The sequence below is a fragment of the Salvelinus sp. IW2-2015 genome, unplaced genomic scaffold (genome assembly GCF_002910315.2).
Source record: "Salvelinus sp. IW2-2015 unplaced genomic scaffold, ASM291031v2 Un_scaffold16303, whole genome shotgun sequence".
Taxonomy (NCBI): Eukaryota; Metazoa; Chordata; class Actinopteri; order Salmoniformes; family Salmonidae; genus Salvelinus; species Salvelinus sp. IW2-2015.
The window spans coordinates 176,849-203,673 of NW_019957529.1; the positions used below are offsets into that span (position 1 = coordinate 176,849).

Consider the following 26,825-nt stretch of genomic DNA (forward strand, 5'->3'; position numbering starts at 1 on the left):
AACTTCTGATACATCATTCCATTATTTAAATGAGCACCTCCTACTACAGTTGTTTGAACACACAATCCACTTTTTCCTAATAAGAAGTCACTGTAATTCATGTAAGAAACACCTGTGATACCATTCGGTCATAATGTATAGTGATACTATAAACAGTAGGCCTATATTATTATAATAATAACACAATACCCTAGTTAATAAACACATGGCCACTGTTTAAACAAAGGTTTTATTACTGGCCCCCGGGGCTGAATTTAAGTCCTCTGATCCAAGAAAAGGTACTGAAACATTTCCTTTTCAGGCATTGGTCCTAAAGAACATTGACTCATTGGGATGTGTTGAAATACAAAAAGACCTTTCAAAACAACTGTCCTTGTTGAAAAGTTCTGTATCCCTTGTCATGTAGAAAAATGACCAGCTTATTTGTTTAACGTTAGTGGAACTAACGATGCTACAGGTAACTACCAAAATAATGGAAACGCTTGATGAACGAGGGATACAAAAGTATATTGAAAGTACGTGCTTCCACACAGGTGGAACACTGAGTTATTTAAGCAATCAACATCCCATCATGTGTAGGGTCATGTATAAAATGCTGGACATTTTAGCAATTTTTGGGGCTACCATGGCTATGACCCCATAGGATGACAATGCCCCCATCCACAAGTGGTCACTGAATGGTTTGATGCGCATGAAAACAATGTAAACCATATGCCATTGCTGTCTGTCACCAGATCAACCAAATGTAACACTTATGGGAGATTCTGGGCCGATGCCTGAAAGTTTTCCACCACCATCAACTTAACACCAAATGATGGAATTTCTCGTGGAAGAATGGTGTCGCATCCCTCCAATAGAGTTCCAGACAAGGCGCATTGAAGCTGTGGTGGCACCACGCCCAATTAAGAAACTTTGTTGGTGTTTCTTTTATTTTGTCAGTTACCTGTATGTACAGTAATTGATTGTTCTCCATAAAATAGTCATTTGAAAATAACTACAACAAATTGAACACATCAACACAAGCACACATTCAAACATTTCAAATATAATCAATCACTAAATGTTAATACTCCATAAATGGCAGTAGCCTGCCCCGTCCCCTCCATAAGAATCCTATGATCAAATATTTGATACATCTCTTTTTGTATGAAAGCTCTGTAATATGATAGTACGTTAAAGCAATCTACCTGTTTTACTAAAATACCTGTAAGGCATGCAATGTTGGGCATACTACTGCCACGTTCACGTGCTAGTCGGAACTAGGAAACTCAGAAAGTACCATCTTGCTAACTGGTTGAACACGACACGTGTAGAACTACAACCAATTAGCAAGTCAAATTTCAGAGTTTCCTAGTTCCGACTAACACGTGAACAAGGCATACATCTAAAGTAGAAGGAGTGTTGTTTTGAGGGTGGAGCTACATAAAGCAATATCATTGGTGGGGTTCTCTTTTTTTTTAGGGGATAACTTTGTCTATAACATAGCAGCTATTTTTTTGAGAGGGTGGGGTAGAGAAGCACGGCGCTAAATGTTGAGAGGACCTCTGTGTTCTCTGAGATGGCAAGTTTGCCTGCGGTCATGACTAAACCTGCCCTGTCCCCACGCATCAGAGTGAGAACCAGGCTCAGGGAGGCAGAGCCTCCGCAGTCACAGCTGGTGGAGCCAGCCCCACCACCTCCACCATTATCAGGCAGGTAACCGGCCGTGTCCAGCCTCTGGATGCTGCGGTTGGACACAGAGAACACCGCCTCCACCCTGGCACCTCTCTGGGCTGTCAGCACGGCACTCAGCAGGTAGCGGCCCTCCATGGGAACGTTAAAGATGCCTGGAAGACATGAAGAGGGTCAGAGGAAACAGCCACAAGGGGGCACTCATACATGAGTTGACATGAATCTGTATTGTCACCTAGATGTACAACTATTAAAAAACTCTTGATTATTTTGATAGGTTGTAGTTTACGTCTGTATGTGTGTGCTGGTGATATAGTCGTTACCTGTGTGAGGGTCATAGTGTCCCCCATCGTTTACCAACACCTTGTTGAAGCGGATGATACCCACCTCCCCAGGGAAGGGCAAGAGGTTGAGACCAGCCGAGAAGGACACCCGCTCACCTGATACAGGGTTTAATCTGATATATTGAGTCACATTGACACACATTCTCACTTATTTTTTAAAAGTGGTTAGTGACAATTCTTGTCCATACAGTAGCTGATTGGAATACTATGGAATTTATCTTAACAAGAGTACTAAATATCTTACCTGTTAAAGTTAAATATGGTTTGTGTAATGACGGTCTCAGAGGAATGTGGGCAACTGTTGAAAGAGGTTCATTTTCAGGAGACTCAACATTGTATATTGATAGTAAATTAAATCAAATGAGTCAAATAGCACTTACCAGAAATCACTGGCATATTAGGCTTTAAAGACCRTGTAGAAGGTCGGGAGGCTGTAAAATAACGAAGATACATTTCATGAGGTTTTGAAAGCATGCAAGTAATCTTGCAAACATACCTACTTGCTTGGGGTGTGTGTGTGTAGATATACAAATGCATTCTGTACTTGMTCCTAGCCTCCKAGCTACCCCTATATCTCACCTGGGGCTCCAGCAAAGCCCTTGAGGGTGGACATGCTGCCGTCGGCCCCTTTGGGCGGTTTGGAAGAGATGATGATTCCYGGGGCTCCTGCCTCCCCAGTCTCCATCATATGTGGTAGGACCCCATCTGGTATTGGACCAATGGGTAGGACAGGYCCCTGAGGAACAAGCTTGGTCTCAGTGGGATTAACAGACTCCTCCACACCTACATGAACACCTGAAAAGAGGGGGTAATGACAAACCAGGGCGTCAAAAGAAAGAAAGGATGGCGCAAGGGATAAAACCACAAACCAGCTGGTGTTGTGATGAATCCTGACATTTAACATTTACATTTAAGTCATTTAGCAGACGCTCTTATCCAGAGCGACTTACAAATTGGTGCATTCATCCTGACACTGATAGACAGTAGGACTCTCCCAGTCTCACGTCCCTGTCAGCATTAAGTTATGGGCCAAAAATGACAGTGAAGACAAAATGTCTAGACAAAAGAGAGGCATCGGAGAGAGAATTCCTTTCAGACAGAACGGTCAAGCTGTCACTGTCATTACTCTTAAACAGCCTCTGCTTCTAGAGCGAAAGCTTTCACTTTCCTTCCAGTAAAGTCAACCTTCCAGTAAAAGCTGGTTTGTGGGAACTAACACCAGTATGTAGGGCCGCCTCTAGCGTTTTGGGGGCCCTAAGCAAGATTTTGTTGGAGCCCCCACCCACCTCGTGGGCAAAATATTTTCGTGGCCCCCCTCTTGGCGGTGGAGAGAAATGTGCAGCTTTAYAAAAGGTACAATATGCAGAAATCACGTCGCCATTTCCTGGTTGCTAAAATTCTAATAGTTTACCTAATTTCAGTTTGTGACAAAACAAGCAATATGGAAAATCATTATACCATCTAAACCGCTGTGAAATAACTTTTCCGTAACCAAATATATTGTATTTCAGCTGGTGTACAAAACAGAAAGTAAAAGACTCCTCCAAAAAATAAACATATGTGCGCATAGAAATAGTGCACATAGAACATATCTATCACTTCTTAGACTTGCTTMCATTGAGATTGACAGATCTATAACTCCCCCAAAAAGTTACATATTGCAGCTTTAAAGTTTAATGTCCTGAAATACTACACATTTTGCCATGGGCGTAGGGAAAKTGTTGCAGTTTTAAAGTACATTTTGCTGCCATTCTACACATTTCTTCATGGGGCAGAAAGAAAKTTTAGCAATTTTAGAACTCATTTCATGTGAGTGGGATAGGAAGAACATTTTGCAGTTTTAAAGTCGATTCCCTGCTGTTCAACACATTTTGCCATGACTWATGCAATGTTCATACGATATCTGAGGGAGAGTTTCTTACAAAATCAATAAGGGCTCCTGGGCACGTGTCTTGCGTGCCCGGTCAATAATTRGGCCGTGATTACTACAAGATAGCTGGCTAGACTAACTTACCTAGCAATCAATAAAATGTTAGCTGATATGGGCTAATTGATTGGCTGTCAGTGACTGGACAGAGGAAAACTGCTGTTGTAAGTTGAGACCCCGACTGACTTTCTAGTGGTCGGGGGCCCTACATGCAGCACATAGTCTGAGTACTGACAGCATGCCATTGTAATGGCTTGTATTATTTTCCTTAATGGCCCATTTTCTGTGTAGTTTTTAGTTACAGTATATCTTCTCTTTCAATTTTGGGGGGGAATTCCACTCCCCTCAGTATTTTTTTWACTTTATTTGACAGGCATGAAACGGATAGGGAGATAAATAGGTTGGAGACACATGAGGAAGGATGGATACGGGGATTTAACCCCAGAGGCATCATGTGCTGTGAGTGTTACCCACTTGACCACGGCTCTGCACTCMTACACCTTACTACTGTACTTTCTCTAGTCATTTTACATGAAAGTACAGTTATTGTATAGAATCTTTCTCAATATGCCTGAGAGATTCTGTCATTAGCATCTAAACAGTGAGTCATTACTTCTCCCTGTCATCAGTGACCTAAACAGAGGTTATTAAAGACCACACCACAGATCAGACTCGATGCCAGGATAAAGTGACACATTTTTGGGGGMTRTTGCATTGGAATATTATTGAATTACCCTTATATCTGGCTATACCACAATAAAACATACACGTTCAAATGCTTTTGACAAAGAAGTGACAGGTTCAATGGCACAAAATCTCAGCCGCGCTTTATCAGCACCATGGGCAGCGCCCTACACACTAAAGCAAGTGGTTATTACTGCATTGTCGGAACTAGAAGCACAAGCATTTCGCTACACTCGCATTAACATCTGCTAACCATGTGTATGTGACAAATAACATTTGATTTGATTTGAAGATTTCAATAAAAACCAACCAGCCGGGCCTCCCGAGTAGAGCAGTGGTCTAAGGCACTYCATCGCAGTGCTAGCTGTGCCACTAGAGATTCTGGGTTTCGAGTCCAGGCTTTGTCACAGCCGGCCGCGACCGGGAGACCCATGGGACGGCGCACAATTGGCTCAGTGCCGTCCGGGTTAGGGGAGGGTTTGGCCGGCAGGGATGTCCTTGTCCCATCGCGCACTAGCGACTCCTGTGGCGGGCCGGGCGCAGTGCACGCTGACACGGTCGCCAGGTGCACGGTGTTTCCTCCGACACATTGGTTTGGCTTGCTTCCGAGTTAAGTGGGCATTGTGTCAAYAAGCAGTGCGGTTGGGTTGTGTTTCGGAGGACGCARGGCTCTCGACCTTCGACCTCTCCCGAGTCCGTACGGGAGTTGCAGCGATGAGACAAGACTAACTACCAATTGGATACCACGAAATTGGGGAGGAAACAGGGTAAAAAACAACAACCAGCTACATGGTTTCAATCTATAACTTTCCAAAAGAGTTGCAGCCTCCTTGATGCTCTGTGGAACTTCCTGAGTCATCGATCATTCCATTCTCCCCGAAATRTTCYCGRAAGATCCCCCTAAAATGCCAGTTAGATTAGTTGAGCTTTCCTTAGGTGTAGCATGCTTCTTCTGTGCTGACTGAACACCTTTGTCAAAGTGGAAAARGAGTTCTTGCATGTGYCTGTGGACGCCCCAAAAGTCAGTCCATGTTTCAGTGTAGTAAGCACGGTAGGAATAGTGGAGGGGCCCAGAGAATCATTGCAGGATATCAAATGGGGCCGTTTGTCCTCATTGGAGCCTGAGCGAGCGTCACTAAACCTAGCTTCCATRAAATCTGTTTTGCTTAGATCCAGCGCAGTGTTTTCACCTTTTTTMTTMTTMWAAGTCATGTATCTCTGGGTCAAGGGCACACAGGGCCTCCACCAGTAGTTGGCTGTTACATTCGCTGAATCGTTCTGACATTTCACCAATGACAGCATCCAACATGCTGAAGAACAGTRTTTTACATGCAGTCTCTTCTCCTCTGTCCTGCTGGCCTACTGTACTGTCCACCACGTATTGCTGAGAATTTGTACTTACATAACGTTGTCATTTGCTTGGAGCTGGTGCATCAGTGCCACTGGTACTGCACTGTTCCCAAATGGCTTCGAGCTCGCTGTCGCACCTCAGCTTCTTGACACACACCAACGCACTGAGGACCCACTTTGACTCCTGCCTGGAGTAATTTGTTTGGAGGATCGAGAAGACCGACGATTCTGTACACCATGGTGGCTGTAAACTTAAAGCCGGGGTCCGTCACTGCCTTCAGCAGCCCTGTAGCCTCAAGTCTTCTGTGTTGTAGGAACACATGCATTCGACGTCAGAGAGGAACTTCACAATGCTGCACAACTTTGAACAACTACTGACACAGTCAGTGGTGGATTTAGGTATCTTGCTGGAGGTGGCATGGGGCGCCCACACCCAAAAATTTGGAATGGTGACATTTGCGTGATCGGTTTTCTATTGCTCATTTGCACGTTACGTCAATGATATCATGTCACCGTGTGGGACTGTGGGTCAATTAACCTTGTCGGAGTGGGCGCCCTGATTCTAGTTTGTGAGCTAGGCAGGCTACTGCCTGGGAAGGTCTCCCACTCAGAAGCACGAGATGGGGAGGGGAGCAGGGGTAGGTTGACCTCAGGTCTCCCCACTGGAAGCCTGAGATAGGAGGAACAGGGGAATCTATCAAATAGCGCACCTCTAAATTTGRACAGTACTAATGCACTTAGTAAAATCAGTCACACTACGAAATGCTACCAAATAAACCACAATTCATTCATAATACTGTGAATATATAGTTTCACAGACATATTGTTGCATATTTTGGGGTGTTTGTGCGAAATCGTTAAGAATAATATAAGACCAGACTGCACACCACCAAGGTGAATAGGTTTAGTCTTGACTCTTGGTAGACAGTGTTGGGGGATGGGTAATGTATTGATGCTCGAGTGCCAAATCAACACAAATGGATAATTAAAGATCTAAGCCATCAGGTGCCCAGTTTAGGAAAATGAGGAAAGAAGAGGAGAAACGTGCTAAAGATAAAAGATATGTCATCTCTTTATGAGTATAATATTATGCATGTAATGAAATAGGCTAGTATAACACTTAGGCTAACAAATATATGTTGCTTGCTATGCTATTACGCATAGGGTGACAATATTCTGTTTTCTGTCCAACTAGCTTACATAACATTGGATATAATTTCACACAGTTTCATCATGATAATGTGTGTATCCTGCAGCATTATTATTGATTTGGTTAACTTGAGGTGACATCATAAAGGTTTTGTGTGATTGTATTGACTAGGTCCTGAGCTCAGTAAGGGGAATTTCCAATGCTGTAGGCTAACTTAAAAGACCTCTATATTATGCTGATATTTTGTCTTTTGTGATATATTTAGTATTTTGGGGTGTCTTATGCCTAGAATTATCCAAGGAGGTTGTATGGTTCATTTGGTTCTTATTCTGAWAGTTTGATAAATTGTGCATAATGAAATGTATATTTAATTGTGCAACAAATGTATTTAGGGTGTCAGACTCATACTGTATTTCAATGCAAAGTCAGGGGCACTTCTGAAATATTTTGGAGCACCCTCTGGCACTGGCCAGGATGAGGAGCCATCTACCTCCTCAGCCACACAGGCTTCTTCAGAAATTATCTCGGCGCCTCAGGATGAGGAGCCATCCACCTCAGCCACACAGGTGTTTTCACAATGTTGTCTGAGCCTGAGGATGAAGACCTATTTGCTTCCACTTCTCCCCAGCAGGATTCTTCAGGTGTGAGTACACGCACGTGTTTGTGTGCYTCCCTGCATAACATAAACAAAATAAATAATTTCCTTTTTGCAAAGTTAAGTTTCCATATCGTAGGTAACAATGATGATTTTATTATTTCTGGGTATGTATGTGGGATGTTCCACCACTATAAATTCCTCCATTAGAAATGCCTGTAGCAGCATTCCCACCAAACCCTGCTGCTGAGGATGAACCACTGTCTACAAACCCTGCTGACTGGCCTTCAGTTCTGAAGGACAGAATTCGGACACAACTAGTTTGCAGAGGACCAAGTGAAGTATCACCTAACTTTTTTTTCCCAAGGAATGAGAGTGATGGAAGAAGTTGCCACCACCAGTATTTCAGGAAGACCTTGGTAAGTGGTGAAAAAATCCCTAAGAAGTTGGTGTATTCTGAAGAAAACAGCTCTTCTGCTTCTGCTGCAAACTCTTTCTAAGAAGAAATTTATTTAGCAATCTCAAGACTGACAGACTGGAAACATCAACCTGACAGGTGTGGCATATCAAGAAACTGATTAAACAGCATGATAATACACAAGTGCACCTTGTGCTGGGACAATAAAAGGCCACCCTAAAATTTGAGGGAGAGTGCAATTGGCATGCTGACTGCAGGAATGTCCACCAGAGCTGTTGCCAGAGAATATAATGTTAATTTTTCTACCATAAGCCAACTCTGATGTCGTTTTAGAGAATTTGGCAGTATGTCCAACCACTCCACAACCGCAGACCACGTGTAACCACGCCAGCTCAGGATCTCCACATCCGGCTTCTTCACCTGCGGGATCGTCTGAGACCAGCCACCCGGACAGCTGATGAAACTGAGTTTGCACAACAAAATAACCGACTTCAGTGGGCAAATGCTCACCTTCGATGGCCACTGGCAGACTGGAGAAGTGTGCTCTTCACAGATGAATCTCGGTTTCAACTGTACTGGGTAGATTGCAGACAGTGTGTATGGTGTCGTGTAGGCGAGCAGTTTGCTGATGTCAACGTTGAAAACAGGGTGCCCCATGGTTGGGTTATGGTATGGGCAGGCATAAGCTACAGACAATGAACACAATTGCATTTTATCGATGCCAATTTGAATGCCCATTGTTGTGCCAGCAATAACGCAAGGCCCCATGTCGCAAAGATCTGTACACAATTCCTAGAAGCTGAAAATGTCCCAGTTCTTCCATGGCCTGCATACTACAGACATGGCACCCATTGAGCATGTTTGGGATGCTCAGCAACTTCGCACAGCCATTGAATGATGCGAGTGGGACAACATTACACAGGCCACAATCAACAGCCTGATCATCTCTATGGTCACATCTGATACTGACTGGTTTTCTGATCCACGCCTCTACTTTTTTTTAAAGGTATCTGTGACCAACAGATGCATATCTGTATTCCCAGTCATGGGAAATCCATAGATTAGGGCCTAATGAATTCATTTATATTGACTGATTTCCTTATATGAACTGTAACTTTGTAAAATCATAAGTTTGGACAGCACAGTACAGTAAAGCATGATAGAGAAGAGTAGAGTACAATAAAGAAAAGTAGAGAATAGCACAGCACTGTACAGTAGAGTTTAGTACAGTACAGCACAGTAGAGTGCAGWATAATTTACTGTACTGAACTCTGCTGTACTGTCAGACCTTGTGAAACATAGATGTCTATGATTGGTTCAGATTTGGTCTGGTCCGTACCAACCAAATGTGGTCTTGTTTGGGGGCGGAGCTCATTAGAATAATAGCKRGTGTGTAGAACAATACCCAAATATGCAAATMAGGATATTGAATATTTCACGCTTTGTGTACCTATTCAGAGCTATAATTATGCATTTGGTACAGATCYGGGACCCAAAATGTAATTCAGTTCYCATAATTCTGTTACCAGATGTAAATCCACTTCACTTACTGTAGTTCGATAACCAAAATAGATTTTTTTCAAAGTCTAGGTGTCATGTCATAGCTGACACCCCATTCTTTCTGCAGACATCTTTGAATCTTAATTCAGGGCAGGTAGTTTTTGAAAAATGTGGTCAAAAACMGAGGGAGATTTTACCAAAATTRTGTTGCCAAACTGCATCTGCACAGTTCTTCCAGTAAGTGTGTGTTTGTAAAATGTTTTGTGGAAATAGTACAAATGTGTCCTTGTGCATAGAGTTGTATGGTTTGTTTAAACTTTGAAATCAATGGTTTTTGTTTGGTAACATTTTGAAGTGAAAAAGTCTCAGCGTAATTCCATTACCATGGAATTTCCCATATGTGAAAATGGCGCATTTTGACGTTTTGTAGAAAAAATAAAGTTAAGAGGTTCTAGCCGATGACATAATCAAATTACATTATTATTATTTATTTTTTTAAACATCGATTTTCAAACACAGATTTGCAGGTGATGCGGGGAGCTAGAAACTGGATGCAGGTTTTGAAAACCAGTCTCTTACTTTTAATCCTACCGTGTGATGTCACAGAGAAGCATTTTTTACGACCTATCTTTATAAGAAACGTGCCATTTTCACATACACTACATGACCAAAAGTATGTGGACACGTGCTCGTCGAAAATCTCATTCCAAAATCATGGGCATTAATATGGAGTTGGTCCCCCCTTTGCTGCTATAACAGCCTCCACTCRTCTGGGATGGCTTTCCACTAGATGTTGGAACATTTGCTGCATTTCATTCAGCCACAAGAGCATTAATGAGGTCGGGCACTTATGTTCGGCGATTAGGCCTGYCTTGCAGTCGGCGWTCCAATTCATCCCAAAGGTGTTCYATGGGGTTGAGGTCAGGGCTCTGTGCAGMTCAGTCAAGTTCTTCCAAACTGATCGACATACCATTTCTGTATGGACTTCGCTTTGTGCACGGGAGCATTATGCTGAAACAGGAAAGGGCCAAAACTGGTGCCACAAAGTTGTAGGCACAGAATCGTCTAGAATGTCATTGTATGCTGTAGAGTTAAGATTTCACTGGCACTAAGGGGCCTAGCCCGAACCATGAAAAACAGCCGCAGATCATTATTCCTCCTCCACCAAACTTTACAGTTGGCACACTATGCATTCGGGCAGGTAGGGTTRGCCTGGCATCCATCCGCCAAACCTAGATTAGTCCGTTTGGACTGCCATATGGTGAAGCGTGATTCATCACTCCAGAGAACCCGTTTCCACTGCTCCTGAGTCCAATAGCGCCGAGTTTTACACCACTCCAGTCGACACTTGGCATTGCGCATGGTGATCTTAGGCTTGTGTGCAGCTGCTCGGCCATGGAAACCCATTTTTTCATGAAGCTCCCGACGAACAGATCTTGTGCTGACGTTGCTTCCAGAGGCAGTTTGGAACTCAGCAGTGAGTGTTGCAACCGAGTATAGCCTAWGTTTAGGCACTTCAGCAATCGGCAGTCCCGTTCTGTGACCTCTTCGRGACAGAGCCGTTGTTGCTCCCAGATGTTTCCACTTCACAATAACAGCACTTAGTTGACCAGGGCAGAAACTTGACAAACTGACTTGTTGGAAAGTTGGCATCCTATGATGGTGCCACGTTGAAAGTCACTGAGCTCTTCAGTAAGGCCATTCTACTGCCAATGTTTGTCTATGGAGATTGCATGGCTGTGTGCCCGATTTTATATATGTGTCAGCAACAGGTGTGACCAGAACTCTTATCTAGGATCAACTTCCCCAACCTTAACCATTAGTGTGGAAAATGCTTAACTGAAACTAAGATCACAGTCTTAGGGGCAACTTCACCCTACTCCCTATTAAACACTACACAGAGAAGGGACTACTAGGAACCTGTAAAACACCACAGGAGGGACTGAGGCGGCATTTACACGTGTGACGCTTAGTGTGTGTGTAGTTGTCGGCTGGGCCTGGATGACTCCGACTGAATGCCAATCTCAGCCCCAATCCCAGGGTAATGATTAAAGGATGGAGCTCCAACGTGTGTGTGCATGTGTGCACCATGATTAAAGAGGTGGATGTAAACAATTGCAGCTGGGAGCCCCTGGCTGTAGCCTTGGAGGGAGTGTTACAATGTATCCGGAAAACCCTACATTCACAGCCGGGCCATTCGCACAGTATTCCCTCCACCAGTCTGAGGACGTGTGGTAACCCATGTTACATACCACATCATAACCACTGTACAGCAGTTTAGTACCACCGACAAGATTTACGAGTCAGCCTGAGCCAAAACAGACACGATCCAGAGCCTGGGATTTAAGAATAAATGCATTCACTCCCAGAGTTTGGACCTAAAGTCTACTTTCAGGGGGAAAAGTGATAATTGAATATCTTCCTCTTAAACCTGTAACAATTGATACAGTGGGGTCAAAAAAGTATTTAGTCAGCCACCAATTGGGCAAGTTCTCCCACTTAAAAAGATGAGAGAGGCCTGTAATTTTCATCATAGGTACACTTCAACTATGACAGARAAAATGAGAAGAAAAAAATCCAGAAAATCACATTGTAGGATRTTTTATGAATTTATTTGCAAATTATGGTGGAAAATAAGTATTTGGTCACCTACAAACAAACAAGATTTCTGTCTCTCACAGACCTGTAACTTCTTCTTTAAGAGGCTCCTCTGTCCTCCACTCGTTACCTGTATTAATGGCACCTGTTTGAACTTGTTATCAGTATAAAAGACACCTGTCCACAACCTCAAACAGTCACACTCAAAACTCCACTATGGCCAAGACCAAAMAGCTGTCAAAGGACACCAGAAACAAAATTGTAGACCTGCACCAGGCTGGGAAGACTGAATCTGCAATAGGTAAGCAGCTTGGTTTGAAGAAATCAACTGTGGGAGCAATTATTAGGAAATGGAAGACATACAAGACCACTGATAATCTCCCTCGATCTGGGGCTCCACGCAAGATCTCACCCRGTGGGGTCAAAATGATCACAAGAACGGTGAGCAAAAATCCCAGAACCACACGGGGGGACCTAGTGAATGACCTGCAGAGAGCTGGGACCAAAGTAACAAACCTATCATCTGTCTCTTATACACATCTAGATGTGTATAAGAGACAGAGATTGGGAGAATGTCATATGGTCAGATGAAACCAAAATATAACTTTTTGGTAAAAACTCAACTCGTCGTGTTTGGAGGACAAAGAATGCTGAGTTGCATCCAAAGAACACCATACCTACTGTGAAGCATGGGGGTGGAAACATCATGCTTTGGGGCTGTTTTTCTGCAAAGGGACCAGGACGACTGATCCGTGTAAAGGAAAGAATGAATGGGGCCATGTATCGTGAGATTTTGAGTGAAAACCTCCTTCCATCAGCAAGGGCATTGAAGATGAAACATGGCTGGGTCTWTCAGCATGACAATGATCCCAAACACACRGCCCGGGCAACGAAGGAGTGGCTTCGTAAGAAGCATTTCAAGGTCCTGGAGTGGCCTAGCCAGTCTCCAGATCTCAACCCCATAGAAAATCTTTGGAGGGAGTTGAAAGTCCMTGTTGCCCAGCAACAGCCCCAAAACATCACTGCTCTAGAGGAGATCTGCATGGAGGAATGGGCCAAAATACCAGCAACAGTGTGTGAAAACCTTGTGAAGACTTACAGAAAACGTCATTGCCAACAAAGGGTATATAACAAAGTATTGAGATAAACTTTTGTAATTGACCAAATATTTATTTTCCACCATAATTTGCAAATAAATTCATTAAAAATCCTACAATGTGATTTTCTGGATTTTTTTCATTTTGTCTGTCATAGTTGAAGTGTACCTATGATGAAAATTACAGACCTCTCTCATCTTTTTAAGTGGGAGAACTTGCACAATTGGTGGCTGACTAAATACTTTTTTGCCCCACTGTATATCACATTCGTTTAGTGGGACAGTGCGGAATAAAAATTAGCAGTTACATGGTGGTTTTAGAAAGAGACTAAAGTGACATCTTTACTGCAGTGGGAGCCCAGTGATTTGTCAGAAGGCCATGCTCATAAAAACTAAATATTGTCCTCCTTCACCGACTGCCACTGCTCTGGACTATCTTGGCCAGCACCTGTAATGCCAGAGCGCTACGTCCCAAATGGCACCCCTTTCCCTTTATAGCGCACTTCTTTTGACAAGAGCACATGGGGCCCTGGTCAAATGTAGTGCACTGTAAAGCGAATCGATTGCCACTTTGGGACGCAGCCATCTCTCTCTCCCAGGGTTTTCACACTTGGCCAGTGTGTGGGACTGTCATCCGACAACCTGCCATATTTATCATAGGGTCATTGACCTGAATAATATAGACTCTGTGGCGGCAGAAGAGGTTCTCTTTACTGGCCATAACAGAACCCTTAAGTGTTGTGTTGTCTGTAACAGGCTTTTAGTGACCCGAGGCCACTCTGTCAAACACAATGAAAAGGATGTGCTGTTATGTAAGCATACTCACTTTAGACACGCACATTCACAAGATATCATACACACTGAGGAAGTAGTACTTAGTATAGTGTGGAGATCCCATTGTCAGGAAACCTCTGGATGGTGGTGAAGCAAAGCAAGGGTGGGCATATTGCATGTGTGGTGCTCACACACACACACACACGCACACACACACACACACAGCTAATCTGTTTGTCAGGAGAGACCTCATTAGCTGCTTGGTTGTCACTAATGGTTTGGGAAATTGCCTTAAACTACACTTTTGATAAACCTAACAAAATATATCTTTCTCCCGCGCATGAGTGGATAGGTTGGCCCTGTAAAATGCGTGTTGTTTTGCAATAGAGCTTCAAACCAATGAACACAAAACATAAATACCCGAGCCAAATCTGTTAGCAGTTTTGGACTTGATTTTCTAACCGGTCAACAAGCCAAGCTAAATTTGGCATTTGTCAAGCCGGGATTGCCGGGATRGTCAGTCAGTGAGCAGCCAAACATGCCATTTTAGAAATATCTGATTGTTTCCTTTTAAGCAATCAAGATATTTATTATCTAAACCATTGAGGAAAATTGAGGGTCCCTAATCTCGGTCCCTCCATCCAGCACTTACTCACACTCTAACTTCAGGGGGTAGGGTGTGTATGACATCATGGCAGTACAGAGCAGAACATGTGGCTCAGGGGAAAGCCTTGACTGCTCACTGTGTCTGCGTCCCAAATGGTGCCCTATTCCTTCTGTAATGCCCTACTTTTGACCAGGGCCCTTAGGGCTCTGGTCAAAAGAAGTGCACTATATAGTGGATAGGGTTCCATTTGAAATGCAACCTGTGGGCTACATTTTAACAAACCTAACACAATGGTAAATCTTAGCGCTGGCGTTTTAGATTCGGGGCTGTGTCAGAAATATTTTAGCTATTTTAACAACTGGAATTATGGGTGCAGTAGTGAGTGGTGGCGCGAAAGGGCTGGGTTTTGATGAATAAACAAGTTGTGGGTGTGTCGATGCCCCTCACTGGCCAATCAGAACGTGCTCCATGGCTAAATATGTGGTTGCTTCAAGTTGTGTTTTTACTTCTGCATTGCTTTGTCATCAACTCCAATTCAAATGCTAGTCCATTATAGCTTAGCTCGTTAAATAGCCTGCCCCATATTTGCTAAATATATGTTGAACATGTCTGCAGTCCACATTGTTGTAATTGCATTGCTGCAATATGGACTTACATTGTTAAACAAACATAGGCTAGAGCATTCACACTGATATAGGGGCCTATGCCCACTGTAAATAGCAGTCTGGAGAGGGACATGACAAACGTAGTCAATAAGCAAGATTAAATTCCCTAGGCTATTGATAAGGCCTAAAAATAAAGTGTATAATTCAAATCAAATTCTAATATCTTWAAAAAAACTGTTTTAAATAGGCTGTCTAAATACAGTTCCAGGCACCATAATTGCTCCCCGTGGGCGTATAATACAGACAAGGAAACTTAAAGACTATGGAGGGTTTTACACACATCCAAACTTTTCACAGCAGCTGGATAAAGATCCAATATAAAGAGGGGGAATGTCCACTCACCATTATTACTGCTCGCAAATGTAATGTTTTATAAACATAATGGAACCATGTTACAGATCATGTTTGCACTTTTCCAGAACTAGTAGACGAAATTGCATTGCATTCGAGCCATACATTCATGGACGGTCAAACTTTCTAAAAAGGTTGGTTTTTAATCAAATTGTAAAAAAATACAAATAATTCAACCACCAACAATATTTTTTTTAAAGGATTGGGTCAGATGCATAAATCACTTCTCTCTATCCATAGCACTGTGTGTACACGTACTGTAGGCCTAAATGTCTTTACGTATAACATTCTCACATCTATTTTGTTATTATTTTTTATATATATATTTTTATATATATTTTTTTATTGAACCTTGATTTAACTAGGCAAGCCAGTTAAGAATAAATTCTTATTTACAATGACGGCCTACTGGGGAACAGTGGGTTAACTGCCTTGTTCAGGGGCAGAATGACAGATTTTTACCTTGTAGCTCGGAGATTTGATCCTGCAACCTTTCTGTCTGGCCCAACGCCCTAACCACTAGGCTACCTGCCGCCCCATACAAAATGCTAGGATCCTGTCGATTTGTATAGTTGCCTGTGTGCGTCGAAGATTCTCAAAATAATCTGCCGTTGATATGACATTATAGGACGACTGAATAGTTTGGAGGAGTGTGTCTTTGGTAATAGGACGAGGGGCGCTCTTTGAAAATGGGGATGGACAACCTACTTGAACAAGTGAAATGTAGGTATCTATCTATGCTGCAAAGGTCTATGTACCAGGAGGCTAGGGTCGGTCTGTTATATCTGGTGTCTCCCTCTCTCCCCGCCCGGAGGACCTGAGCCCTAGGACCATGCCTCAGGACTACCTGGCCTGATGACTCCTGGCTGTCCCCAGTCCACTTGATCGTGCTGAAGCTCCAGTTTCAACTGTTCTGCCTGCTGCTATGGAACCCTGACTTGTTCACCGGACYTGCTACCTTGTCCTGGACCTGCTGTTTTTGACTCTCTCTATCGCACCTGCTGTCTCGATCTCTGAATACACAGCTATGAAAAGCAAACTGACATTTACTCCTGAGGTACTGAGCTCTTGCACCCTCTACAACCACTGTGATTATGATTCAACCCTGCTGGGTCATCAATGAACATCATGAAGAACATTCTTGCCTTAATGGCCGTCACTCATTTATAATCTCCACCCAGCACAGCCAGAAGAAGTCTGGCCACCCCTCAGTGCCTGGTTCCTCTCTAGGTTTCTTCCTAGGTTCCTGCCTTTGTAGGGAGTTTTTCCTAGCCATCGTGCTTCTACATCTGCATTGCTTGTTGTTTGGGGTTTTAGGCTGGGTTTCTGTATAGCACTTTGTGACATCTGCTGATGTAAAAAGGGCTTTATAAAAACATTTGATTGATTGAGGTATGTGAATTGTGAATAAGGAAAAGCATGAAGGCAAAAATATTTCAAAGGATTCTCAGTAGACCATTTAAAAACTCCTTTATTTTTAGGCTACTTTTGGCTAATGGCCAGGATAAAAACATGCAGCTGTGTAATGCTGCTAAACCAGGCTTGATTAATTACGGGGAGGGTAGGCTATGCTTGGTTTTTAATCAAATTAAATGAAATGGGGGAAACCAATAGTTTTTTAATGTTTCTAAATATGAGATTCACCAGGACAAAAGGCACATCTCTCCTTCCATGGGCACTGTGCGCCATGGCTGGATAGGCTGCTCTTCCGCTCTCAAAATCCATGCCATTATCAACTGCGTTACTGATAAGACCTGCTTTGTGGGTCTTAAAAACTTCCCATTACAGCTACATGAAATTGTCACTTTTACACTTGTTTTTAAGGACACAGCTCAAATGTTGCCACCCGTCCCACCTCAGCGCAAGCGAGCTAATATTAGACAGGTAAAATGCCAAACCTGGTGTCAGGGCTGGAATATGCCAGTGCGCCAGTTTTTACATGATGAAATGGCAAACCAACGTGCATTTGACACTTGCGCCTCCTTAGCGGCAGTCAAAAATAGAGCCCTGTGTTTTTATTTAGAGAGAGGAGAGAGACACGGCCAGGCCAGTGTGCTAAACAGATTCAACAACACCAGAGCAAAAGGGTGCAGGGAGATATGGAGAGAGGGATGGAACACAAGGGCACTGAGGGGAAGAGTAAGGAGGTAGGAGGGTGTCATGTCATATCAACCCAGAAGCACCTGATCTGAACCCACTGAGACACTTGGGCCACTCGGCTCTCAAATAACAAACCATCTGATTGGTTCCTATAAGTAGACAATTGATAAGCCAATGACAGACATCCCTATAATGGACATCACTTTCCACTTCCTTATAAGTAGTCAGCTGTGCAAGCCAGAGACCAGTCCAGGACAAAAGCGAAGCAGTGAGCCAAGTATGAGACAAAGACATCCCAATGTGACCCGTGGTAAAACAGCATCCAGTCTGGAACATATGAATAATGAGCTTCCCTCTGAGGGGTTACAACCCAAACATTCCAGCGGACAGAATACTGATTTTAAATATAAGTTGTTACAAGTGAAGGGCGGGCTACTGACGCTTCATTTCTTAAGAGTCTCCATGTGCACGTTTCGCACGATGGGAAAAGTGTGACATCTGTCTTTCTAAGTAAGACGGTTATTAAGGCTCACACTTCACTTCCAGAGCTACACCCAGGAATGAGAAACGGTGACTCCGATCTAAAGTTTCTACCTCTGGCTTCACAGCCAGAACCAGGGCCCCTTCCCCATGGGACTTCCAGACAGGAGCGTGCAGAGCTGCTCTGTCAACCAGTAAGTCATGTTGAGCTGTATTCAGAAGAAGAGGCACTATGCTCATAAATGTTATGGAGTGTGCTTCTAATGCCTTTATTCCCGGTTGAGTCACCTGGGCACCATCATTTATAACTTAGTCCATGTCCACACGAGTTATCCGTCATGTAAAAGGATATGGGGTTTTTGAACTCACAGATGACCATAGGGACAGCAAGATTAGTCACGACAAAAGTAGTTACAACAGAAATGCATGCACGCACACATGCACGCACGGTAATAATCCCTTAAAGCTCAGGCATTGCTTAACACAAACCGGGCCTATTAAAAAGACCATGTGTGTTCAATCATTGCTGCCGCCTCGGAGTCAGAATGCAGCGAGATGGAAATCCAGCTTCCCCTCTCTCTCGCTCTCTCTGATTCTCATACACTCAACTAACCGTCCTACATTCAACACAACTCAAATTGGCCCCAGCTGCAGCTCTGAAGTTGATCTTATTAGCACCATTTGATTGTAATCTCCAGTCTCTGCTACTGGACCACCTGGATGATGGTCATTCCCATGTAAAAGGACCCATGAGCACCAACATGTGAAGTTTATAGGAGCATGTCAAATCTGGTGTCAAATGAAAAGTAAGAAGAAAAAAAACGAAAAAAAAACATTTTTCAATCATTTTTCCGTCCTAAATATTAGCAAAGGCTTTGATTTCTGGTCAAACAGATGGAAAAGGGGTCTTAGAAAACATCTACCAGAGTCTTAAAAAGGTAATAAAAATACTTCAAAACCCAATAATGTTGAAGTTAACAACCCTGCCAACTAATAACAACACTTATAGTTTTGGAGAAATGATTTGCCTTGTGTAAGTTTAAGAACAATTGCCCTTTGCCTTGAAATTCTGTTACCAAAAACCTGCATATCGTTAAGATATTTGCAAATTTCTCTCCTTCATGAGGGAGTAGTATAATGAAAAGTTCACAGAAGTAACAAGTAAGGGTAGATCTACCAATTAGTTAGTGTTTTTACTGATATCTATTGGTTTATGAATTATTAAGTGGTTAAAACTCTAAATTCTGTTACCAAATCGGTAATGMAATTTCTGGAAAATCCGTGACGGAATTCATGTAATTTAATTGGCTACAATGAGAAATGATAGTAGTCACAAACCACCGTTGGGACACCTGCTTACAGTCCTCCCTTCCACTGGCATACGCTTACGGTTACGTTCAACTCAAAGGTTTTATTTTTCGGTCTAAAGCACTGCACCTCAGTGCTAGAGGCGTCACTACAGACCCTGGTTCGATTCCAGGCTGTATCACAACCGGCTGTGATTGGGAGTCCTATAGGGCGGCAAGCAATTGGCCCAGCGTCGTCCGGGTTAGGGTTTGGCCGGGGTAGGCCGTCATTGTAAATAAGAATTTGTTCTTAACTGACTATGCTCAGTTAAATAAAGGTTAAATTAAACAACCCCTCCCTCTCTCTCTCTCCGCCTCGCTCTCGCTAGTTACTGTCACCTCTCCCGGCTCTTACTGACACCTACCCATGAGCCCCCTRTCTTTCCATTTACTGTAACTATCATTCTTATCCACTGAGCACTGACCAACAAACGGACGTCCATGTACGCTGAAAAGTAGTTGAAATCTGGTCCACCCTGGCCTTGATTTCAACGTCCACAGATGTTGATTTTTGGTCCCGTCATGACCAAAACTAAACCAAATCATAGATGGAGAGCACAGTACAGTAAAGTAAAAATAAGTTGAGTAGACTATAATTCAGTACAGTATAATGTACTGAACTCTAATGTAATGAACTCTACTCTAACTTGTGAAACAGACATCTATGACAGATTCAGATTTTGTCCAGTCAGATTTGTTTGGGGGTGGAGAACATTAAAATAATAGCCAATGTGTAGAATAATACCAAAACATACAAAGGAGGATATTGCATATTTTAACCTTTGTGTAACTATTTAGGATACATCACCATGAAGAGAATGACATTCATATCCATAATAATGCATTTCTGTGTAGTCTAGATCGGGGACCCATTCCGTTACCGCAATTCTGTTACCGAGTGTACTTCACTTACTGTAGTTCCCCCAAAGTCAATGTATCATGTCATAGCTGACACCCCATTCTTTCCAAAGAGTTTTTGGAAAACATGGTCACATAAAAAAACGAGAGATTTTACAGAGATTCTGTTACCAAACTTTGCATCCGCACAGTTCTTCCAGTAAGTGTATTTTGTCAAATGTCCAGCGTAACATTTTTAAAGTAGTCCTCGTGCATAGAGTTGTATGGTTTTTTAAAACTTTGAAATAAATGTTGTTTGTTATACATTTGAAAGTGAAAAATTTGATTCTCAGCGCAATTCCATTACCGTGGAATTGCCCTTATATTGTAGTGGTCCTCTGTAGCTCAGTTGGTAGAACATGGTGCTTGCACTGCCAGGATAGTGGGTTCGGTTCTCGGGACCACTCATACGTAAAATGTATGCACGCATGACTAAGTTTGGCATCTGCTAAATGGAAGCAACTGTGGGAGGCATTGGAGTCAACATGAGCCAGCATCCCTGTGGAACGCTGAAGCATTGGAGTCAACATGAGCCAGCATCCCTGTGGAACGCTTCCATCACCTTGTGGAGTCCATGCCCCAACGAATTGAGTCTGTGCCGAGGGCAAAAATTGCYTGCAACTCAATATTAGAAAGGTGTTCCTAATGTTTTGTACACTCAGTGTATCTTATTATTATTATATTACTGCAATGTAACCAGTAGGAAACTTAGCAGGAGAAAGTTGTTGCAGGGGAGCTGTAGGTTTAAGAACATATGGGAGATACAACCTGGAGTATTGGAATAATCATGCAAATTTTAAGCAAGCAAAGTTGTCAATCTCAATGTCAAGTCTTACCAGTGTTCTCAGGACTGGTGGTCAGATGATGTAGGGCCTGGGTGATGCCCGAGTAGTGGTCCTGGAGGTTCTGGTATGTTCCCTTCAGTCCTCTGATGTCCTTGGCGTGGGCTTGCAAGGTGCCGTTGATCTGGTTGACGCAGTTCCACAAGCCGGTCACATGCTTGTTCAGCCCCTCCTTGATCCTGTGCAGGCTGCTGGAGATGGGTTCCAGCCTACCACACACGTTCTCCAAGCTGGTAACCCGGCTGTCCATGCTGGCAACGTCCAGAGCTACGCCCTCGGTCCTGTTCCTGCAGTGGTCTGCCTCAGCCCTCACCTCCCGGCCCAGCTCCTCCAGCCTGGCCCTCAGCTCCTCTCTCTGGGTCAGGTGGAGCTCTAGCAGGTCCTTGGCCTCCTGGGCTGGCCCTGCACTGCTCAGGCAACAGGTGTTCAGTTGCTGGAGCTCCAGGGACTGCTGGCTGAGAGAGAGACCCAGGGCCGACAGAGAGCCCTCCTGCTCTCCCATACGCCCACTAAGAGCTCCCAGCTCTTCCTGCACATCTTTAAGATTAGCACTGAAAGAGACACCCAAGTCTGACAGAGAGCCCTTCTGTACTCCCATACGCCCACTGAGAGCTCCTAGTGCTTCTTCCACGCCTGTAAGACTGGCACTGTGGTTCAGAAGCTGGCCCTGGAGCTCCAGGGACTGCTGTCTAAGAGAGAGACCCATTGCTGACAGAGAGACCTCCTGTCCTCCCATACGTCCTTTAAGAGCTCCTACTTCTTCCTGCACATCTGTAAGACTGGCGGTATGGTTTAGGAGCTGCCCTTGGACAAACTTTTCCATGTCTCCAAGACTAGCTGAATGCCCATTGATGCTAGACTGCATTGTGTCTAGGCTAGTTCTGTAGACCTGGAGGTTCTGTTGAATGCGCTCTATGGCCGGTTGGTCAGACTTGCACTCCGTAGAGCACAGCTGTTCTAGGGAATTGAGTCTGTCCTCCAGAGCCTGAGCACTCTGCAGTGCCTCTAGCACAGTCTGAGCCCCAGATACGGGGCTGCTTATCCCCACCAGTAGAGTGGTGACCCGGTCCTCCATGGAGCTCATCCTGTCCTCCATAGCCTTCTTCAGGTCTGCGGCCCCCTCCGCCCCCTCTCTCCTCAGCTTCTCCTCCAGGAAGAGGCTGCGCACCTCCTCGCTCCTCTCCGACATGTTGAGACGGGCCTCCAGCTCTTCCACACGGGGCAGGAGTGGGTCAGGCTTGGACTTCTTCTCTAGGCTGGACTGCAGGCTCAGCTGGGCCTCAGCGGCCCGGAACAGCTCCTTTCGCAGCTCCTCCACCCCTGGAGGGGTTCCGTCTCCCCTCTGTGAATTAGGCAGCTGGTTCTTGAAGTCCTGGAGCTCCTTGCGGAGGTCCATCTCCTTGGACTCGAGGAGCTCGGTCAGGCTAAGGTAGCTGTTCTCCTGGCCCGCACACTGCTCCTGCACCGACAGGATCTTATACTCACATGAGCTCTTCAGGTCTGCCATCTTGATCTCCATGCCCTCCATCATCTCGTCCTTCAGGGCGTGGAACTTTGTGTCCACATAGGCGCGCAGGGTCGCATCATTGGCCGGAGGAGCGGGAGGGGGTGAGGCCGGGCTGGCCTCCATTAGCAGGTGGAGCTGTCCGTCATGGTGGTTGACTCTGGCTTGGAGGTCGTCCAGTACATTGCTCTTGGTGTTTATGGTGTCGTTGAGGTGGTTGATCTTGCTCGTGAACTTGTCTATGTCCACCGTGTTGTATTCTTTTTCCAGGGAAAGGCCCTGCAGCAGCATGCTCTGCTGCTCCCCACGCACGCTGTCTGGCTGCCGCAAGACGTTGAGCAGCGTGACCAGCATCTTGCTGGTGTCCTCCTGCAGGTCCACCCTCAGGTTGGCCGACAGGCTGGTCATGGCTGCCTGCATGTCTAGAATCTGCTGGGACAGACGCTGTACCACCACCTCCAGCTGCTGTGTCGTCTGACTCCCTCCCTGGCCCCCTGCCGGCCCTTGGCCTGTCTGACCTCCTGGTTGCCTCCCTGCCCCCCAGGGGTGGCCACTCTGACCCCATGCCTGCTGTCCCGGATCTACAGGGGGATTATCAGATGGTTAGGATAAATCCTCTTTTCATCTCGGAAACTTACATCTAATTGAGGGTGTAATCTATGTTTAACATTATTACATTAGTGCAAAAACATTCCTAAATGAATCATATGAGAAAACAAGCATACCAGTCATGTATGGGCTCTATATAGGGTTTAGGGTCAGGTATCTGTCTCTACAAGGCGAGGTAGGTTTGAGCAACTTTCCCCTACCCTGTGTCTCTGGGACGTGATCAGGGGCAGGAGGCAGGGTGGGTCGAGGCCCCAGCACTGTCTGACTGGATGGGATGCCTTTCAAGTCTTTGCAGTCTTGACCCTGGTGGCCTGGACAGCACCTCCACTCCAGCTCTGTCACCAGCTTATAGCCAACCTTATACATGGGGCGGAATTGGGTCCGATACCTAGTAAAAAGGAAGATGGCAAAGAAACGGATGACCAAAAGCTGCATTCACATTTTCTACAATGGGGGAGATCGTATTGATTTAACTTGACTGGCAGTCCTCACAAAGTAGGAATTTTAATGATATTCATAGTTTAAAAACAGATTTAATCAATATAACCATGAAGGATATTGGGAACATCTCAAAGGAGAGACTTCAACCAAGACATACTCTAGCAATTATGAGCACAACATAAAACCCCCTGAATGTTATTCTACAGTGACCTTCTGCTTTTCAAATTTCAATGGGCCTTTATGTTCATGAAATGTGAACAATGCTTTGTCAAGCGATAACGATCTGTTTATTTATGACGACAAACTCCAGATGGGCTAGCTAGCCTGTCACACTCCTAATTAATCACGCACTCCTTTTAAAGCTGCTTCATATTTTCCACCTTTCACACCCAGTCAAATGTGGAACCACGCTTCGTCATTGGCCCCAGGACATTATCTCAGAGCTGGCTGCTTGTTGCCCAACATGATGTTCAATAATAACACACACGAAAGCAGCCAACCCAGGAAGAAATGTGTCAGATGCCTCTGATGTTGCACAGGGGGGCTGTGAGTAACAGTGCCAATGCATGCCAGTATAAGCAGTTGCTTATTTACAGTTTAGGCAGATAAAGGACCTATTCTTCTCAGCTGCACAATCCTTTATTCCCCCTTATCTTCCATAAAGCTCAATGGCTCGTTGACATTTTACTCGTCGCAGACACTGACAAATAGACCATAAAGAATAAATCAATCAAATTCACTTGTCTGTCGTAAATATTGAATAATCTGATGATCGAAAGGGGTGAAGGCAGATAACAGAGGATGACGGGACAAGTAAGGGCCAATGTCCTGGGGGTATCACTAAACACTATCCCAGTCAGTGACCCAACTGACCTAACAGGGGGTGCAAAGATCACATAGACATTTACACAAGTTTAGTTGGTATGCCAATAAACAATGCAATCGTGTAACAGTGTTTTGAATACTATTTCTTAGAGACAGTCTCAGGCAGAGGATGGGACCAACCATGGATCGTCAACACTAGAGAAATAGTAACGGTGTCTTTTTGTGGGCACCAACTCCGCCATTGTTCGTTAGACAAAGCCTATGAGGAAAATGAATGGCATTTTTGTAGGGTTTTTGAATAAATGCAGAAAAGGTCTGTGGTAAACACGGGCTTAGATCTTATATGTTTTGTTCTATGAAATAATAATCATCAGCTAATATCAATTTGTGAATTTGAATTAGTCAATTTGTAAGTCGCTCTGGATAAGAGCGTCTGCTAAATGACTTAAATGTAAATGTAAATGTTGTAAAAATAAAAAGCACAAAGGCTTCATAATTCATAAAGGTTATGTTAACTGACTGCTATTATCTCATAGAACAAAACATATAAGATTTCCTGAGCTTGTGTTAACCTCAGACCTTACTTTCGGGGTTTATTCCAAAACCATATTCTTTCCCATAGGGATGTCTGAATGAACCATTTCTGGGTTTTAAGACTACATGCTGGCTAGCTCTATTGTTTGAAACATGGAATTAACGTTCAGAGTTAATGTTAATGTTACTAGTCAGAATTACGAAACTCGGAAATGTCCGACTTGCTAACTTGTTGTAGTTATACGGGTGCTGCATTCAACCAGTTAACATGTCGGAAATGTCAGAGTTTCCTAGTTCCTAATAGCACATGCATGGGGCATAAGTGTTCAAAGTCATCATACTTGATTATGTTGAGTCACTGCTGTAACACCACTCGTTAGACTAATGAAAATAGCAGCACTCCACTTACATCACTTGTTGCGCGCAGTTGGGCTGATGCTTCGGGCAAGGCGCTGACTCCGGCTGCACAAAGCTCTCCGTACCTCCCACGACCGCACAGCTCACGTTCTTGTGCACAACGTATGCGCACCAGTTTCTGGAAAAGCATATATTGTGTCACACAAAATTACGACGAAAAAATCCTACCTATTCAATAGAAATGTAGTCGAATAATCTAAATCATTCTATAGCCTACCATAAATAGGTTGATTTAATTATTTTATGAGATTGCAGCGACATTGTACATGCCAATGTGTATTCCATTCTAAAAAAAATAACAAGCTATATGCGTAGGCCTATACGAATGAGTTTTTTTTGTTCTGTTGATGCTAAATAGAAAAACATCTAATTCAGTGTAGGCCTACAGTAAGAGGCATAAGAAATAATTAAAATAGGTTTATTCTAGACAATCTAGACTATTAGAGACAATAACCATAAATGATGTCAAAACTACACACAAAAGTATCAAATTACTGTATAAACAGTATAAACTTTCCTGAAATTTTCACTCACTTATTCCTCTGTCTTTGTTCTGAGCCAGAGTATGCGCTTCCCTGGAACATGTTATACCCCTGGTTATACCGGGACCGCGTTCCATAGATCAATGGAAAGGTGAGCAATAAGGGAAATAAGGCACTATTTAGGATTAATCCGGTGGGAAGGCACTTCATTTTTAGACAACGAAAATAAACAAGTAGACAAATATTAAAAATGTATTTCAAGCATTGAGGTTAGACGTTTGTTCCCTCTCCCAGCAGCAGCTCGAAAGGCTGATAATGAAAACTTAACTTCCAGGGTGCCTGTAGTGTGACGTTTGGGGCAAAGCGGCSYCKCCCCCCCCCCCCCCCCAKGAAAAGAAAAATGCGCTCCAAACTGAACAACCATCCTTTTCCCACTTTCCTCACATCACTCGTCAGCTTTAATTTGTTCTGACGCCATATGTCCACCAGATGCACATGCGTTTTGCCATATGTTGTTTTTGCAGGATGTCTAGCCCGCATTTTCCGTACTTGATGCACATGTGCTTCACATGGCTGCAGAACGGGTTGCAGAATGATTATGATCATTTTCGCCCTGTT

At 43.9% G+C, this 26,825-nt stretch overlaps 1 protein-coding gene across 1 annotated transcript; it reads right to left on the reverse strand.

Annotated features, from left to right (window-relative positions):
• Nucleotides 1-210: 210 nt before the first annotated feature.
• Nucleotides 211-26,544, reverse strand: LOC112080387 (EMILIN-2-like). The gene is made up of 9 exons (XM_024146122.1): nucleotides 26,260-26,544; nucleotides 25,718-25,843; nucleotides 23,709-23,896; nucleotides 21,390-23,480; nucleotides 2,595-2,810; nucleotides 2,396-2,446; nucleotides 2,260-2,313; nucleotides 1,995-2,111; nucleotides 211-1,826 (listed from the first exon to the last, which is right to left on the reverse strand). Exons 1-9 carry the CDS (start codon nucleotides 26,415-26,417, stop codon nucleotides 1,489-1,491), a joined length of 3,339 nt encoding a protein of 1,112 aa, XP_024001890.1. The 5' UTR covers nucleotides 26,418-26,544; the 3' UTR covers nucleotides 211-1,488.
• Between the last annotated feature and the right edge of the window lie 281 nt (nucleotides 26,545-26,825).